Source organism: Centruroides sculpturatus, unplaced genomic scaffold, assembly GCF_000671375.1.
Source record: "Centruroides sculpturatus isolate CEXI.00-Female unplaced genomic scaffold, Cexi_2.0 scaffold609, whole genome shotgun sequence".
Lineage (NCBI taxonomy): Eukaryota > Metazoa > Arthropoda > Arachnida > Scorpiones > Buthidae > Centruroides > Centruroides sculpturatus.
In genome coordinates, this window is record NW_019384804.1 from 204,309 (window position 1) to 224,191 (window position 19,883).

Below are 19,883 nucleotides of genomic sequence, written 5' to 3' on the forward strand. Positions count from 1 at the left end.
GGTGTTGGCTGTGTTATGGAAGGTTCCTTTTGACCCTTTAACCTCATAATGCTCAAAACTTTGACACATCAGCATCTGTTCTTATCTCGACCATGTTGGCAGAGATTTTTGTGTGGTCTTTTGTTAACTCTTTGAGAGCTTATTTTTTCTCCTATTAAATTAATTATTAGATATTTGGTGTTCTGGTAAAGTGCTTAACAATATTCCATTGGATTTTTTACGAAATTTTCGAATTATTTTTTCGCCCTATAAGGAAAAGTGAACTTTGTGTGTCTGGACTATCGACCGAAAGTGGGACGATTCTACAAAGCTGTGAGTAATAACTGTGATAATACATTAAGATAGTGTAACAGTGAATAAGAGAGAAGACAATAGTAATAATTATAGAGCGAATAATTCGATTTAATAAACTTTTTTGGTGAGAAACACCTGAACAGCTCCCGTGAGGGGAGTGTCACAGGGAGTTTGACTTACCTGTGGACTTATATTGGGATTTATTTGGACTTCGTTGTCTTTATTGGATGTTTTAAATGTTCTATAACCTTTATTGAATAAGTGTTTCTTCGAACTTTAAGTTATTTTTAATTAATTGACCATTTTGTGTTGGGTGAAGCTTTGTTCGAATAGATCCGATGTCTGACCATGATCCTGGACCAGGGACAAGTCAAGAGGTCTCTTTGGATTTAGAAACTGCCAGTGATATTAGGAAATTTATGGGAGTCACTTTCAGAGGAAGCCTGGCGAGTGGAATGTCACCGTCAGCCTTGACAACGACGGAAGTGGATGATGAGGAGGAGGATTCTGAAAAGATAAGAAGATATTCGGCAGTTAGATCCATTAGAATTTTAATAAAAGAAAAAGTTATCGTGGCTGATCTGGTCAAACAAGTGTCGAAAAAATTAGGAGGAGAAGGTACAGTGGAGCAGGTATGTTTTCACCCTAATAACCTTGTGGAGATTGGTTTGGATTCGGTAAAGGCAAAAGAAAAGTTAGTAGGAGAAACGATAACATTGGGAGAAAAGGAATATTGTATAGAAAGTAGAGAAGCAGATTTACTTACCTTGACACTAAAATATGTCCCTCATGAAGCTGATGAAGATCTGTTACGGAAGATATTTGAGCCATTTGGGCGAATTGTAAATATAATAGCTTTCATGTTTAATACAACTCCTCCTATTAAAACTGGAACTTATAGATTGGTAATAAAAACAAATCAAAGGATTCCTAACTATATGGAAATATTGGGATGTAGGATCCAAATCTTTTATGTGGGACAGAAGCCAGAATGTCGTAGGTGTAGAAGCACAATACATCTGATTGCAGAATGTGAGATAAAAAAGTGTTACAGATGTGGGAATTCGTTGCACTTGGTAAAAGATTGTCCAATGTGTTATAATTGTAAAAAGGAGCATGCAAAGGACTCACCTTGTCCAAAACCGACATTCTCTGACATTGTTAAAAGAGGCCCACGTAGCAAGAGTACGGAAAGGAGGAAAGAAATGAGTTTGGAGAGAAAGAAAAAGAGACAAGAGGAAATAAATAGAGAATCAGAAGTAATAGAGATAGAAAAAGATAAAGGAATGGAGATAGAGGAAATGAGGGAAGAAGGAGAAAACGAAAAGGAGAAAATAGATAGAATGAGGTCAGTAAAAGAAACTACCTCATACTATGAACGGAAAACGAGATCAAAAGAATATAGTTTGGAAAGAGAATTAAAGGAAGTGCAGGAAGAGAAAAAGAAACGAAGACAAAGAATGGAGGGAACAGAGGAAAAACAGAAGAAAAAGAAGACAGATACAGATAAAGAAAATGATTAAATATATAAATGTGCGATCAATTAATATTACTGGTTTTCGGGACATTGGCAAACAAATTTGTTTGCTAAACTTGGTGTTGTCAAATAGAATAGATATACTGTTAATACAAGACACTAATATAAAAGATTTTATAGATCTACAGGCCCTCAGAAAGATATTTATTGGTTATAATATTTACGCATCGTTCTCAAGTAGACGAAGCACGGGAGTACTTACGTTAATAAAGAAGAAGATAAAAGTGTATGATTTTAAGACAGACTGTGATGGTAGGATACTTACAGTAGATATCCAGGTGAGTAATAAAATTATCAGAGTTGTTAATATTTACGCTTCGCCTAAAGTCTCTGAAAGAAAAGAAAATTTTTATAGTTTAAGACAATTTTTAATTGGTGTAAAGTATTTGATATTAGCTGGAAATTTTAATAATGTTTTATCGATTATTGATAAAAATTGTGCTTTTAAAGAAGGGCTAGAAATAAATAAATTAATGAAAAATAATAATGAAATACTTACCGAAACAGATGATATTTTGGAGGAATTTAGATGTTTTTATGAGCGATTGTTTAAAGCTCCTCAATCAAATCTTAATGTATGGGAAAATGTTAAGAAAGGTATTAAACCTGTAAAGCAAATAAATGAAAATATTATAAATAAAATCATCACTAAGGATGAAATTCGAGATGCAATTCAGTCGTTAAAGAATGGTAAAGCTCCCGGCGATGATTTATTAACTAGTGAAAACTTTACAGATTTTTTATATACACTTTTTAATTATAGCCCTTTTGGCAGCAATTTTACTTATGGAAAAATGGTTTTAATAAATAAAAAGGATGATTCGGATAAAGTTGTCACTAATTTTAGACCTATAACTCTCTTAAACTTAGATTATAAGATTTTTAGTACTGTAATTGCTAAGAGCCTTGAGGCACTTTTTCGTAATTGTATAGTGAGCACTCAGATGGCTGGTATAAAAGGAAGATCAATTCAAGACAATATTGTATTTTTGAGATTACTACAGGCAATTTATACGGAGAGAAAATCCCCACTCTCCATCCTCTCAATTGACATACAGAAAGCATTCGATACGGTAAATCGCGACGTGCTCTGGAGAATGTTAGAAAGTTATGGTTTAAATAAAAAAGAAATTGAACAAATTAAAAAGCTCTACCATGCACCGAGCACCTTTATTTATGTAAACGGACAATGATCAAGGGATATTAAATGTGGAGCAGGGGTGAGACAGGGTTGCCCCTGCTCCATGATTCTGTTTACGATTTATATAAATGTACTCTTACAGAATGTATTAGATGATAAAAAGATTGAACCGATCTATATCCCTGGTAATAAAATAGTAACTAAGTTTTACGTGCACGCTGATGATATAAACTTTTTGATGGTAGATAAAAAGAGCCAGGAAAGAATTATCGATAAAATTCGGATGTTTAGTAATCATACAGGCATGCGAGTAAATGAAAATAAATCTACGATTCTTAATATTTACGGGGAGATGGAATGAATCAATGAAAGTACAAAAAGTTGATAATATGAAGGTGCTCGATGTGTGGGTGGGAAAAGAAAGTAATAAAAAGAACTTAGAAGATATGATTGATAAAATCAAAAATGTTATTGAAGATTAAAAAATCAATTGGTTATATCTTCCAGAGCACGTCGTGATTATAAATAAAATCGCTATTGCATCTATTATATATATGTTATACTATACAAATTTGACGACTGATGATATTAAAAAAATAAATGCAGTTAATTATGAATATATTTGGATGAATACTTAGGAACCTTTAAATAGAAAAATGATGACAAATGAAAGGAATAATGGGGGATGGAGAGTGTGGGAGATCAAAAGTCTAGAGTGCTCACTGCAAATTAGCCACATGATTAACGCTCTGAAGAAGTATGATCATCCAGTGTGTTATCTAATTCAATATATACTACGACCGACTGCTAAAAGAATCACTCAGGTGGGAGGTCAGTATCCCTTTTTAATAAACAATAAAAAGAAATATAGAAACTGTAGGAAGATAATAAATGAGATAATGGATAGTCATGGGAACATTATTCATAATGCAATTAAGATTCGACCCAAACTAATTTATGATATAATCCATAAACAGGAATTAAATTATATTATGATTAACTCTAGTATTAATTGGACACATGTATGGAGAAATGTGAATGATCTCCCACCTGAGTGGTTGGAACTCACCTGGAAAATACTACTTAACATTATAATGACTAAGGATTTCATAGCTACCTACCATCACGGTCGAGATGCCCGGTGCTTAAGATGTGGTAATAGAGAAACAATGATTCATTTATTCTTTGAATGCTGTTTGGCCCGACAGGTATGGATGTGGTTTAATAAGATCTGGAAAACAAATATAACATGGAACAATATAAAATACTTCTTAGATATTAAGACTAGAAATCCTAACCGTTACATGCTAATATGGATGATCGCATTAGTTAAAAGGATATTGTGGAAAGCGAGATGTTGTCAGGTATACGAGAAACATAGATGGAACGCAACGTTAATTGTGACCAAAATAAAAGAAGAAGCTGCATATAAGATAAAAAGTGACTTAAAGAACATGAGTGAGGGTGAATTTAATAGAAACTATAATGGAACTGATGTCATTTGGAAAATGACTAATAATTGTATTGTGTTTTGTGATGATTGAAATTTTGTTTAGTTTTAAAAGTTTTTTGGCACTTTTGCCTTTTTAAATGTTTAAATTTATTGTTCTATTTTATGTTGTTCAAAAATTGTTTTATAATTTATATTTTTGTTTGAATTTATACTTTATATTTCATGTTCTTGTTTAAATATGCATGTAGATTTTTGTATTTGCAATTAATTGTTGTATTTCACATTTTAAAGTTAATGTGTTATTGTAGTAACAAAATTGTAAATAACATTTACTTTTAAATTGTCGGGTTTATAAGTTGTTTTCTTTCTGAAATTATAACAACTTTATAAAAATTTTAAAATTGTAAATAATAATAATCACTATGTGATTTAATAATTGTCTGGATTAGTTTGTAATTAACTCATTTATGTTGTGTTGATACAATGTTGAGTTTGTAAAAAGCCTAATTTGAACTATAAATAAATGTCTTCATGGGTTCGGGTCGCCGGTGGGGTTTTCGACCGGGTCAATGTTGCTGTTTCTCGTTCCTCCTCCTCTGATTCTGGCACTGGCATTTATCTGTGATCGCTCCTGCATATATGAAGGAAATGTACTTTATTAGGCACACTTAATTTATCTACAAACTTTGACACACAGTATCTGTTCTTATCTTGACCGTGGTGGTGAGATTTTTTGAGTGGTCTTTGTTAACCTCTTGTGAGTTCTGTTTGCTTTAACTTGGATAAAAAATCAATATTTGGTGTATTGGTGAACTGGTGATTAATAATCCGTCGGAATTTTGTGATTATTTTCGAATTATTTTAAAATTTTTACGGCGAAGTGAACTTATAGTGTCTGTAGTATTGGAAGAGTTTGGAACGCTATGGTGATGCTGTGAGTAGTAATTGAGACAATAATTTAAAGTAGAGAGTATCTCTAGTAAAAACTAAAGAATTTTTAGTTTTTATTAAGTTAAAATTTGACATTTTTAAACGCTTTAAGTGTCACTCACTTGAACAATACCCGTGAGGGGCGTGTTCTGTGAATTAGTTCACTTGTCTGCTTGTATCGATTTAGTTAATGAAGATATAATTGAAGTAGAGTGAATCTATAATAGTAAATAAGAACTACAATTTATTTAATTGGAAATAGACTTTATTTATTTATAAATTTTCGTTTGGTGTGGTACTCACCTGAATAGTACTTGAGAGGGGTGTGGCTGCTCTTTGGTGCCGAATTAATTAAGAAGTTAATTAATGGATGGAAAGTTCTACTTCATTAATGAGCGATATATTAGATGCTCAGGTATCTTTGGATGGAGGAAATGTGGTTAAGTTTGTCCAAAGTGGTAATTGTCGAGAAGGTATGTCTCTGGAAATGGAAGACACATTGGCTGTGGCGTCCTCGCCGAATAAAAGACCAGGGAGACAATTATCTGAAAGAGAAAAGGAAATTGGAGTGGAAAAATTAAGGAAAAATTATGGTGAAGTAAGATCAGTACGAGTGGTGACATCAGAAGAAATAGATGTCGCAGCGGAAATGAAATTTGTTACAATGTTGCACTTAGTCTTTCATATTTGTTGTTAGTAATTTAAAAGACATTTTGAAACACATACGGAACGATAATAATTTTTTAAAATATAATAACACAAAAATGAAAAGGGAACTCGGGTACATTTATCGAGAGCCACAAATAATCATTCAAAGAGCCGCATGTGGCTCGCGAGCCGCAGGTTGGCTACCCCTGGAATAGAATGTCAGATCGGTGTGCGTCAAGGATGTCCATGTTCGATGGTATTGTTCACGATATATATAAATGTTTTATTGAAAAAGATCATGTCCGATAGTTATATTGCCCCTGTATATATACCTGGAATAAATGAGGATGTAAAGGTACTTGGACATGCTGATGATTTAAATTTTTTGGTAACCGATGGTGTCTCATTAAAAAGGATATACTGGTTTATTTGTAGCTTCTGTCAATGGACAGGAATGAGATTAAATCTTAGTACGAGTAAATTATATAATGTGCAAGGAAATATTTATAACATTGATGTAGATATACAGCAGGTGGATAACAAATGCATATTTGGTACTTGGTATGGGAACGGAAAAAAAAAAGAACTTAGAATTAATACTAAGTAAAGTAAAAGATGCTATTAGTGAATAGTCAACACAGTGGTGGTATTTACCGGAAAGGGTGGTTATTATAAATAAGGTAATTATTGCAAGAATCATTTATCTTTTATATGTGACAAATTTGGATTCAGAAGACATAAAACATACTGAAAGGGAAATATATAAATTCTTTTGGAATAGTACATTTCAACCACTTAGTCGGAAAATAATAAAAAACAAAATAGTGAATGGTGGTTGAGAAATTTGGGATTTAAAAGCCTTTGAGAAGGCATTACAAATGTCTGTGTTTCTGAATAGGTTACATAGGAAGGATCACCCAATTTGGTATCTATTACAATATGTATTAGGTCCAGTTGCAAGGAAAATTACAGGGGTTGTTGGGAATTATCCATTTTTGATTTATACAAATAGAAAATATAAAAGATGGAGAAAAGATGTAGATAACATAATTCAAGAAAAAAATCAATGGCTAACTGGTAATACTCAAATCAAGCCTGGTACAGTTTATAATGTGTTGTTTGAACAGTATATAAGTATGAGAATGAGACAGACAAATTACAACTGGAATTTAATTTGGAACAATGCAAGTGTACTTCCTGTAGAATGGAAAAAGACGGCATGGCGGTTGATTCAAAATATTATTATGTCAAAAGAATATTTAAGATTACACCACACTTTAAGAAATGCAAATTTTTCTAGGTGTGGAAGGGAAGAAACTAATGTCCATATCTTTTGGGAGTGTAGTGTCACAAATTCAGTCTGGAACTGGGTAAATAAAGTTTGTAAGGTACAGTTAACTTGGGAAAGCGTTAGATTGCACATTAATTATAAGACAAGTTATAACTCGCATATTGTTAATTGGATGGTTGGTTTGGTTAAACGAGAATTATGGAAAGCAAGATGTGAGGTGACTTTTGATAGAAAAAGGTTAAATGCAACAGCTATAGTTTATAGGATTAGACAAATAGCAAAAATAAAGATTAAAATAGACATGGAAAAATTAAATGTGATTGAGAGGCGAAAATATTATGACGTCGTAGAAAATATTATTTGGAAAAAAGTGAATAATGATTATTGTTTTTGTAATAATTGATAATTTTAAGTTTAATTGTTGGTGTTGTTGTTCTAATGTATGAAATTCATTCTGAACTTTGAATTTTAAATTGTAACTTTTTGGTGTTGGGTTATACGATTTTGTGTGTTTTATATTTATACACTTTTTGATGTTATATTTAATTATATTTGTAATAATTAATGATGATTTATTTATAATTTTATTATTGTGTGAATATTTACTTTGTTAAAAGTTTTGTTTGTCGGGTTATGGTTCTGCAAAATTTGTTAAAAAGTTCATTGAATGTCGGTTTAGTTATGTTTATGTAAATGATACTGTAAACCCCTTTGTGGGTATATATGTAAGTTTTTCCTCTTGCTGTAAAGGGATTGTAGAGGATGCAATATTGTATGAGGAAAAACCACCTAAATCTTAATAAATATAGTATCTGTTCTTATCTCGCCGTTACTGGTGAGCTTTTGGGAGTACCTTTTGTTAACCTTTCGGGAGCTTAATTGAATTATTTTTGAATTATTTTTCAAACTTCTACAACAGAGTGAACTTAGAGTGTCTGTGTTATCGATACGAAATTGGAAAATAAATTGAAGCTGTGAGTAAAAATTATAAAAGTAGTTTAAAATAGAGTGACTTTAGGATAGACAGTAACAAATTACAATAGTTTTATAGCAAGGAACTTTATTTTTTGAACAATATTGGTGATACTCACCTAAACAGCTCCCGTGGGGGGCGTGTAATGGGAAGATTATCTCCCTGTAATTTAGTGCTGTCTTTAATAGAGGTAAATGGATGGAAGTTCCTACGTTAGTAGTTGATAAATTATTAACAACAGAGGCACTAGATGGCGAGGGGGGGTGCCCTTTCCATCCACGATGGATCGGCCGTCTCCAGTCCCCATCAACGTCCAGATGCAGAAGTTACCGAACCGGACGATTTGATGGATGTTGGTCAAGGAGGTTCGACGGAGGAAGAACCTGGAGAAGAAGAAACTTCAAATATAAGGAAATATTTGGCGACTAAGTCTGTTAGAATCATCAGTCAAGAAAGAGTGGATACAGTGGAACTAATAAAAGCATGCAAAGAGAAGGTGAAAAAGGAAGGATGTGTTAAGCAAGTTTGCTACAGACCTAGAGGTGTCATAGAAATTGGTGTTGATACGGTGGAGGAGAAAGAAAGACTGGTCGGAAAAGAAATTGAAGTAGGAGGTAAAATTTATATTGTAGAAAGTTTAGAAGCAGATTTAATAGTAATTACAATTAGATATACTCCTTACGAGGCAAATGAAAAACTGATAAAAGAAATTTTCGCGAGATATGGTAAAGTAATAAGCGTAAATATTGGTCTTTATCCCCAAATGAATGTTAGAACGGGTATTGTTCGAGTGACTATAGTCACTAGAAAGAAAATACCTACGGTAATGAAAATATTGGGTAGAAGAGTACAAGTGTATTATGTGGGATCGAAAAAAGAATGTTATAAATTGGCGATAGTGAACATGAGGCAAAAAAATGTTCTATAAAGTTATGTTATCGGTGTGGGAGTAGATTACACTTAGTTAAGAAATGTAATGTTTGCTATAATTGTAAGAAAAAACATGGAAAAGGGGAAACTTGCCCAGTACTTACCTTTGTGGATATTTGTAGATTGGGGCCAAAAAAAGATAGTCTAGAGAGAAGAAGAGAGAGGAGTTTAGAGAAATGGAAAAAGGAAAAAAGTATAGAAAAGAAAAGTCAGATAGAGAGAGGTAGAGAAAGAATGTTTAATACCGGAAGTAGTGATAAATAGAGAGAGAATAGATAAAGCAGAGAAAGGTAATAATGGTAAGGTTAAGGAAAGAGTGGAAGAGATAGAAAGAACACCAATTATGACACCAGAAACAAGACAAAGTAGAGGAAGGAAGCGTACTAAAAGCTCAGAGAAAGAGATAATTAATAGATCAGCAAGAGATATATATAATGATCTGAAATTAACTTGGGAGCAGAGAGCACTTTATTTAAATAGAAAAAGATCACAGTCTAAAGGACCATTAATGGTGGGAGTGGGTGTGGAATCAGAAGGAAATACGAAGGAAACACAAAACAATACCAATAACGGATAGACAACAAAAAATAAACATTAGATTTATAAATATTTCTGGCTTGAGGGATTTAGGTAAACAAATATATTTGGCTAATCTGGTAAATACTGCAGAAATTGAGATACTTGGTATTGAGGATACAAATATTAGAGATATGGAGGATCTTAGAAAACTTAGAAGGATCTTTACTCATTATAACATATACGCATCATTTGCTGTGAGAAGGAGCACGGGGGTGATACTTATGATTAAGACAACTATTAAAGTCCAGGATTGTAGAACGGACCATAATGGCAGATTAATAGCAGTAGATATAAATATTGGAGATCAGTATTTTAGAATTTTAAATATATATGCGCCAACTCAGGTTTACGAACGTAAGGAGTTTTTTTAGAGTTTTAACGGATTTTTTAAGGGTTGGGAGGAAATTACTAGTTATGGGAGATTTTGATTGTATTTTAGACGGTATTGATAAAAATGGCCCTATATTATACAATGGGTCTAGAAATGTTTTAAGGAATATTATTAACAATTTTAATTTATACGATGTTTTTAGGGAGATTTATCCGTGTCATCCAGGGTACACGTGGGAGGGTCGCAGGATCATGGAGAGACTGGATCATATATATGTCTCTAGAAGTTTGGATAAAATAGAGGGGATTAGTTGGTTGAGATAAACATTAGGGTAGGAGAAAGAAAGAGGAGAGAGCAAAGAATAAGGATTACGAAAGAGATATTGGAAGATAGTAACTTTACAGATAAGATACAGAGACTTATAGAGAGTAATAAAAGTGATATTCATGGGTAAAATGGGAATGGATAAAGGAACAAATTTATAAAGAATTAAAAAGGATTTGGAATAGAAATAAAAGAGATAAATTTAATAAAGTTAACAGATGCAATTGTGGACGGAAACGAGATAGAAATAAATAAAATTGAGAAAGAAATAACAGTAGAAATAGATAAAAGAAATAAGGAAAATTACATCCGTTATAAGTTAAATAAATATAATATAAAAAGAGAAGCGGAAAGATCTGTTTTTGAAAAGAAAGGGAAGTTAAAGGAAAGTTTAGATGTTGAGAGGATTATAGATGAATTTGGTAATGAAATTAGAGACGGAAATAAAATTCTAGAAAAATTTTATTCGTACTATACATACCTGTTTGAGATTCCTCAGTCGTATGAGTCTCTGGAAGAAGAAATCCTAAGAAATATTATACCTGTTAAGGAGAAAACGAATAATGTGTTAAATCGTGAGATAACAAAACAAGAAATAATGGATGCAATTCAGTCTCTTCATGGTCAGAAAGCACCGGGGAGGGATAACATTAATTCGGAGTTTTTTAAGTTTTTTATTACGGATTTAACTGATATTTTATACAATTTATACAATTTTATTGATTGTAGTGACACTTTTTGTCACGGGAAAATGGTTTTAATCAAGAAAAATGACGACACAGATAAAGGGGTTACAGATTTTAGACCAATTACGCTTTTAAATATAGATTATAAAGTTTACAGTTTGATAATCGCGGGTAGACTTGAGTTGGTTTTTAAATCTTTTATTAGTAATACTCAGAGTGCTGGTGTTAAGGGTCGTACTTTACAAAATAATATAACTTTTTAAAATTTAATACAAGAATATTATAAGAAAAGACAGGCTACACTCTCACTCCTCTCAATTGACGTAAAACGAGCTTTCGATACGGTAAATAGGCGAGTGTTATGGAAAATCTTAGATCAGTATGGTTTAAATGATAATGAAATTAGTTTTATCAAAAGACTATATCAAAATCCTAGCACATGTATATATATGAATAACATATTATCTAATGAAATAGATTGCAAAATTCGGGTTCGACAGGGATGTCCTACATTGATGATTCTGTTTACTGTATACATTGAAGTTCTTTTACAAAATGTGAAGAGTGATAATATAATTACCTCGATACATATCCCAGGAATGGTAGAAAAAGTTAATTACATCACGCATGCAGATGACATCACCTTTTTCTTAGTCGATCAACCCAGTTTGAGCAGGATTTTTCTTAAATTACAGCAGTTTAGTGAGTACACTGGAATGAAAATAAATAAAAACAAATGTAAAATTATGGATATTGTAGGGGAAATAGGTAAAAATCAGAATGAAATAGATCGGGTAGATACATTAAAAGTGCTAGGAGTATGGTATGGTGTAAATGCTAAAAAAATAATTTAGATGAAATGAAAACTAAAATTCACAATGAAATAAGCATATGGACAGAAAACTGGCTATATATGCCAGAAAGGGTACAGATTATAAATAGAGTGATTATACCTAAGATCATATATAAGTTACATATTACAAATTTAAATAATATTGATATCAAAGAGCTGGAAAAAGGTCTATATACTTACCTTTGGAACAACACCTTTGAGCCTACGAGTAGAGAGATTATGTGGAATGATATTGAAGAGGGAGGATGGAGAGTAGTAGACCTAAAAGATTTTGAATGATCATTACAACTGAGTACAATTTTTAATATTTTAAGTATTAATAATCATCCTTTAGTTTATATTATACGCTATATTATTGGACCGATCTCCAATCATGTAACTCAGCAGGCAGCTAGTTTTCCTTTTATGATGACAAATAAATGTAAATTTAAAAAGTGGAGGGAAATTATGAGAGATTTGATAAGTAACTATAATGATGTATTGGATTTTAATAGGAAAATAAAACCTAGTTTAATTTATAAATGTATTCATAGGCAACAGAGGAATGTAAATATGTTAAATAGTAATCATGATTGGCCCAACATTTTGGAGAAACATATTTAGCATGCCTGCTGAGTGGGTTTAAATATCCTGGCATATTTTGTCAAATGTGGTAATGTGCAAAGAATACCTGAGATTATATCATAGAGTAAGGGACGAGAAATGCTCAAGATGTGGGCACGTTGAATCAATAATTCATATTTTTTATGAATGTAGTATAGCTGTATCTGCCTGGTCCTGGGTAGCTAGATAATGGAAAACAAATATTACTTGGGAGAATATTAAATATCAAAAGAATTTAATTGTAAGAAATCAGAACGTCTACCTATTCAATTGCTGTATAGCATTGGTAAAAAGAATGTTGTGGAAATCTAGGTGTTTGCATACTTTTGAAAGGAGATTATGGAATGCATCACTACTAGTAATTAAGATTAAACAGGAACTTTGTTATAAGATTCAGAGTGATAGTGAAAAAATGTCGGAAAGGGAATTTAACATGTATTATAGAGGAACAGATGCTATATGGAAGATTCAGAATGATGAAATTAGATTTAATGATGAATGGTGTTAATTGTAATCTTAACGTGTTTTAAATTATTTATGTTTTGTTTTTAATTAACTTAATGTTCTATATTTTAAATGTACTTACTGGTTGTGATGATGTAAGTCTTCGGTTTGAGGTGTGTATATCTGAAAAGAAAGGATTTATTGTTATAAATTTTTGGCTATTTTCAGGTACTTATATACTTATACAGTTATTATATTATACTTACCTTTAGAGTATAGTATTTTGTATTTTATACCTGTGTTTTGACAGGTTTCTATAACCCCTGCTGTTAGGGGATTTTTGTTTTATCTTTTTGATGTATTTTATTTAATTGTCAGGTTGATGTTATTTTTTTGTAATTACCATTTAGTTATTGTCGGGTTTTGTATTTTGTAAATTACCTTTTCTGTGGTGGCTGTGTTTATTTACTGGGGCGTTTGCACTTGCATGTTGTCCACGTATCGCAATCGTGTTTTATAACGCATGCGGGATTATAATATGTCGAGCATCTTAATGTGAAGGAAAATGTACCTGGTTATGATTTTTGGTATTAGTTATCACCCAAACTTTGAAAACACAGTATTTGTTCTTATCTTGGCGTTGCTGGCAGAGATCTAAGAGTAGCTGCTGTTATTGAGTTTTTTGCTTATTTCTGTGTTTGAACTGTCAACTTTATTGTTATTTGGTGTTCTGGTGGAATAGCGATAACGATTCTGTTGGATTATTACAAAAAATTTGGAATTTTTTCGAACTTTGTGGAAAGTGAGTGTGGAGCGTTAGGCTTAACTATCGAGTAGAACGAATGGTGAAAAGAACGTGAGTAATGTCTGTAATAGAACTATAAGATAGTAAGAACTAGTGAATAAATAAGAGAGAACTATAAGAAGTTAAAATAGAAGAAATTTAGAAGGAATTTATTAAACTATTTGTACAGAAGATAGTCACTCAAACAGCTCCCGTGGGGGGGCGTACCTCGGGGGCGTTTGATATTGTTATAGACTATTAGTGAGTCTGTGTATATTTAATAGTGGATCTAATTACCTGTATTGGAAGTTTTGGAGATTATATGACCTTTGGTGGAATTTTCTAGAATTTACTGAGTTTATATTTGCTGATCTTTGACTTTTTGGTTGAGTGGTAAAGCCGTTGGATGGGGGATACAACCCCATCAATGAGCTGGACGAATACATTAGTGGAGGTCCTAGGAGGGGAGGTGAGTTCCCTTCCCATCCACGATGGACCTAATGTCTCCAGTCCCTGTCGAGGTCCTGACGCGACTGTCCCCGGTCCGGACGATTTGATGGAAATAAATCAAGGAGGAACGACGGAGGAAAATACTGGGGAAGAAGAAGCTGTAAGGATAAAAAGTATTCATCGATAAGGTCTGTAAGAATAGTTAGTGAAGAAAGAATTGATACAAAAGAAATAATAGAGGCATGTGAAGAAAAACTAAAAAAGGAAGGAAGTGTAAAGCAGATATGTTATAGACTAAGAGGTGTTGTAGAGATAGGTGTGTCAACAGTTCAAGAAAAGGAAAAGCTAGTTGGACAGGAAGTGGAAATTGGAGGTAAAGCTTATGTTATAGAAAGCTTGGAAGCCAATTTATTAGTTGTAACTGTAAGATATATTCCATATGAGGCTGATGAGAAGTTAATTGCCAAGATTTTTGTGAAATATGGTAAAATTATAAATGTTCAGATAGGGCTTTACCCACAAATGCAAGTTAGAACAGGTATGGTTAGAGTAATGATTGTAACTAGAAAGAGAATACCCATGACAATGGATATTCTGGGTTGGAGGGTACAGGTATATTATATGGGAAGCAAGAAGGAATGCTTTCGATGTGGGGATACTGAACATGAGGCTAGGGAGTGTTCTATAAAATTATGCTATAGATGTGGAAGTAGAATGCATCTTGTTAAAGATTGCGATAAATGCTATAATTGTAAAAAGAAACATGAAAAGGGGAAAGTATGTCCTATACCTACATTTGCAAATATATGTAGGTTAGGTCCAAGGAAACAGTCTTGAGAGAAAGAGGGAACGGAGCTTGGAGAGATGGAAGAGAGACAGACAGAGAGATAAGATGGAACAGGTGGAAATGGAAAGGGATAAAGAAAAGGAAGGACAAATGGAAATAGAAAAGCAAGTAAATAAGGAAAGGGAAGTTGAGAAAGAGTGTTTGATACCAGAAATAGTAAGGGAAATAGAAAAGGTAGATAAGGGAGAGAGAGGTGGGAATGGTAAAGTTAGAGAGAGAGTAGAGGAATTAGAGAGAACACCGGAAATGATACCGGAAGGGAGAGTAACTAGAGGAAAAAGACGTATTAGAAGTGCAGAAATAGAGAATGTTAAAAAATCTGCGAAAGACGTAACAAATGATCCTGAATTGAGTTTAAAACAGAGAATAAGAGCGTTAAATAAGATAAGGGATAGACAACCGTCGGTATTTATGACAAATTTAGATATAGCAAAGAGGATGAGTCAAACAGATGAAAGAACCAATAATGGTTGATTGTCAAAAGTTAAACATTAGATTTGTAAATATTTCTGGTATGCGGGAGATAGGTAAACAGATATTTTTGTGTAATTTGGTAAATACAAGTGATGTATTGGGGATCCAAGACACGAATATTAGAGATATGGATGATCTGAGGAAACTCAGAAGGATTTTTACTAACTATAATATTTATGCGTCCTTCGCTGTGAGAAGGAGTACTGAAGTCATACTTATGATAAAAAAACAAATTAAGGTACAAGATTTTAGGACAGATTGTAACGGAAGATTAATTGCAGTAGATATTAATATTGGAGATTGGTCTTTTTAGAATTATAAGTTTATATGCGCCAACTCAAGTATATGAAAGAAAGGAATTTTTTAGAGTTTTAATGGATTTTTTAAGGGTAGGGAGGGAGTTTATTGTAATGGGGGATTTTAATTGTGTTTTAGATAGTATTGATAAAAATAGGCCTATTTTATATGATGGTTCTCGGAATGTATTAAGAAATATTATTGATGATTTTAACTTATACGATATTTTTAGGGGAAATTATCCGTGTCTTCCGGGTTATACATGGGAGGGTTGGGGGATAATGGAGAGGTTGGATCGAATATATGCTTCAAAAACTATAGATAAGATAGATAATATTAGTTGTTATCCTGTTTTGACAGAGTTAAGGAGGTTGACAGACCACAAGATGGTAGAAGTGGATGTTAGGATAGGTGAGAGAAAAATGAGAGAGAAAAGAGTAAAACTTACGAAAGAAATATTGGAAGATGAAGTTTTTACTAGTAGTGTACAGAGATTGTTGGAAAGGAGTAAAGAAAATATAAACTGGGAGAGATGGATAGAATTAAAAAAACAAATCTATAAAGAAATAGAGAAGGTATGGGATAAGAATAAAAAATAAAATTTCATAAAAGTAAAAAAATTGCAAAGAGAATTAACAAATGCGATTATAAGTGAAAATGAGACAGAAATAAAAAGAATTGAAAAGGAAATGATTAAGGAAATAGATAAAAAGAATAAGGAAAATTATATTCATTATAAGTTAGATATAGTATAAAGCGAAAAGCAGAAAGAGCTGTTTTTGAAAAGAAGGAAAAGATGAAGGAAAGGATAGATATAGAGAGAATAATAGATGAATCTGGCAACAAAATTAGATGTAATAGAGAGATAATAAGTAAATTTCACTCGTATTATACATATTTGTTTAAAATCCCATTGGTAGATGATTTGTTAAAGGAAAAAATAATGAGCAGGATAACTCCAGTAAAAGATAAAGGGAAAGATATCTTAAATAATTTACAAAACAAGAAATAGTAGATGTGATCCAATCTCTTCATATGAATAAAGCACCCGGGGAGGGACAAAATTAATTCGGAATTTTATAGATTTTTTAATGAGATTTTAATTGATATTTTATACAGACTTTACAATTTTAGTAATTTTAATGACACTTTTTGTCATGGAAAAATGATTTTAATCAAGAAAAATGATGACACGGATAAAGGGGTAATAGATTTTCGATCGATAACGCTTTTAAATATTGATTATAAAGTATATAGTTTAATGATTGCAAAGAGACTTGAGTTGACGTTTAAATATTTTATTGGTAAAACACAAAGTGCTGGAGTGAAGGAGCGTACGATTCAGAACAATATAGTGTCTTTAAATTTGATCCAAGAATATTATAGGGAAAGAGAAGCTACGTTATCTTTATTATCAATAGATGTTAAACTGGCTTTCGACACTGTGAATCGAAAGGTGTTATGGCGGATTTTAGAAAACTATGGGTTAAACACTGGTGAAATCAATGCCATAAAAAATTATATCATGCTCCCAGTACATGGATTCATATAAATGGTGAAATATCGGATGAGATTAATTGTAAAATAGGTGTACGACAAGGATGTCCTACATCTATGATACTATTTACGATCTATATAGAAGTTCTGTTACAAAATATACAAAATGATAGGCAAATTGAATCTATATATATACTAGGTATGATAGATAAAATTAATTATATATCTCATGCTGATGATATAACTTTTCTCTTGGTTGATAGTCTCAGTTTAAATAAGATATTTATACATTTACAACAATTTTGTGATTATACAGGTATGAAAATTAATAAAAGGAAATGTAAAATAATGGATGTTATCGGGGAAATAGGAAAGAGTCAAACTGAGATTGAGAGAGATTGATTTAAGATGAAAGTATTGGGAGTATGGTATGGGGTTGGTGCAGATAATTATAATTTAGAGGATATGAAAAATAAAATCAAAAATGAGATAAATATCTGGTCTGATAATTGGTTTTATATGCCAGAAAGAGCATTGATTATAAACAGAATAGTTATACCCAGAGTTATTTATAAAATGTATATTACTAATCTGAGTAAAAATGACATTAAAGAGCTGGAAAGAGATATGTATACATTTTTTTGGAATAATAGTTTCGAGCCTGTTAACAGAAAGATCATACGTAATGACATTGATGAAGGGGGATGGGGAATATTAGATTTAAAAGACTTTGAACGATCACTGCAGTTAAGTGTTTTTATTAATATTCTAAGAGAACAAAATCATCCATTGTTTTATATTGTCAGGTATATTTTAGGACCAATTTCCAACCACATTACTCAGCAGGCTACTGGTTTCCCGTTTATTGTTACGAATAAAAGAAAATTTAGAAAATGGAGGGAGATTTTTAGAGAATTAGTGAATGATTATAATAATGTTTTGGATTTTAATCGAAAGATACGACCTAGTAATATTTATAGGTGTTTACATAGGCAACAGACAAATATAAATATGATTAATAGTAATATGAATTGGTCTAAGATTTGGCAAAATATTTTTAGTATGCCTGCTGAGTGGGTGGAAATTTCGTGGCGCATTCTGTCCAATGTTATGTGTAAAGAGTACCTGAGGGTTTATCAGAGAGTGAGAGACGATAAGTGTGCGAGATGTAAAAGGGTAGAGTCGATCATTCATATCTTCTATGAATACAATATAGCGGTTTCTGCTTGGTCTTGGGTAGCAAAGGTGTGAAAAGTGAATATAAACTGGGAGAATGTAAGATATCGAAATAATATTATAGTAAGAAACCAGAATATATACTTGTTAAATTGTTGCATTGCTTTAGTGAAGAGAATGCTATGGAAATGCAGGTGTCTGCTGACTTTTGAAAAAAGATCTTAGAATGCGACACTGTTAATCACTAAAATTAAACAGGAATTATGTTTTAAAATCAGGAGTGATAATGAGAAAATGTCGGAAAGGGAATTCAATCGATATTATAGAGGTACTGAAGTTGTATGGAGAATACAAAATAATGAGATAAAGTTTAATGATGAGTAGTTTTAAATTAAGTTATAGAGTGGTTGTTAAATAAGAATTATTGTAATTGAAATCATTGATGTCTTTTTGTAAAATAATATTTACCTTTGTTTGTATATGATTGATGTTATATTTTAAATGGATGTATTTACCTAAAAGAAAAATTTAGATGTATAAATTTTGTCATTTTTGGTGTTTTTTGAAATTAATGTAAATTTTAAAATGTTTTGTTCTGTTTACCTGTGTTTAAACAGGCTTATATTTTTACTCCCAGTTTGTGGTTCCTTTGTATACTATTTTATGATTTATTAATAACTGTTATATGTTGTCGGGTTTTGAGCATTGTACTTACTAATATTGTTTTAAATTGTCGGTTTGTGAGCTTTGTATTTACTAACTATTGTTCAAATTGTCGGGTTGGTTTATTTGTAACTTACCTTTTCTGTGGTGGTTGGGATGCCTGGTGTGTTTTTTCTTTTTCCTGCTTTCGTGCTGTGATCGTGGGTGTTGTGTTCTGGCGGCATGCGGGAATATAACATGCTGTTTTTCGCTTAAGTTGAAGGAAATGCACCTGTGAAAATGAAGAGGATTACTGTATTTTGGCATTAATGTTAGTATAGCTGTCCCATAAACTTTAAAACCACAGTATCTGTTCTTATCTCGGCCGTGGTGGTGAGATTTTCGAGCAGCTTCTTGTTAATCGATTGTGAGCTTATTTAGTGATTGATTTGGTGAAATTATTGATATTTGGTGCCTGGAATACTTAGCGAACAATAATCCGTCGGATTATTCCAAATTTTTTGGAATTATTTTTCGAGTGATAGTGAAAAAGTGGACTTGGAGTGTCTGTCTTTGCTGCTGGATTTTTACGAATATAAAGAAAATGTGAGTAATTTGTGGAAAAAATCTAGAATAGAGTGACTTATATTATAGAACGATAATAGAATTAAATAAAAATAAGGCAAAGAACTTTATTTT

The 19,883-nt window shown here is 32.1% G+C and overlaps 1 protein-coding gene across 2 annotated transcripts; it reads right to left on the reverse strand.

Moving 5' to 3' along the window:
- Positions 1 to 1,985: 1,985 nt before the first annotated feature.
- LOC111629630 lies at positions 1,986 to 19,754 on the reverse strand. 2 transcript variants are annotated; one of them, XR_002757376.1, is made up of 10 exons: positions 13,160 to 13,240; positions 12,641 to 12,755; positions 12,151 to 12,231; positions 11,698 to 11,828; positions 10,913 to 10,973; positions 8,386 to 8,650; positions 5,659 to 5,900; positions 4,094 to 4,203; positions 2,331 to 2,437; positions 1,986 to 2,161 (listed from the first exon to the last, which is right to left on the reverse strand). XR_002757376.1 is itself a non-coding variant. In XM_023373521.1 (3 exons), exons 1-3 carry the CDS (start codon positions 19,509 to 19,511, stop codon positions 12,570 to 12,572), a joined length of 396 nt encoding a protein of 131 aa, XP_023229289.1. In that variant the 5' UTR covers positions 19,512 to 19,754; the 3' UTR covers positions 12,458 to 12,569. The 2 variants fall into 2 exon arrangements, 1 of the variants encoding a protein (XP_023229289.1); XM_023373521.1 differs by lacking the exons at positions 1,986 to 2,161; positions 2,331 to 2,437; positions 4,094 to 4,203; ... (3 more) ...; positions 11,698 to 11,828; positions 12,151 to 12,231 and adding an exon at positions 19,343 to 19,754 and having other exon boundaries at positions 12,458 to 12,755; positions 13,160 to 13,200.
- Between the last annotated feature and the right edge of the window lie 129 nt (positions 19,755 to 19,883).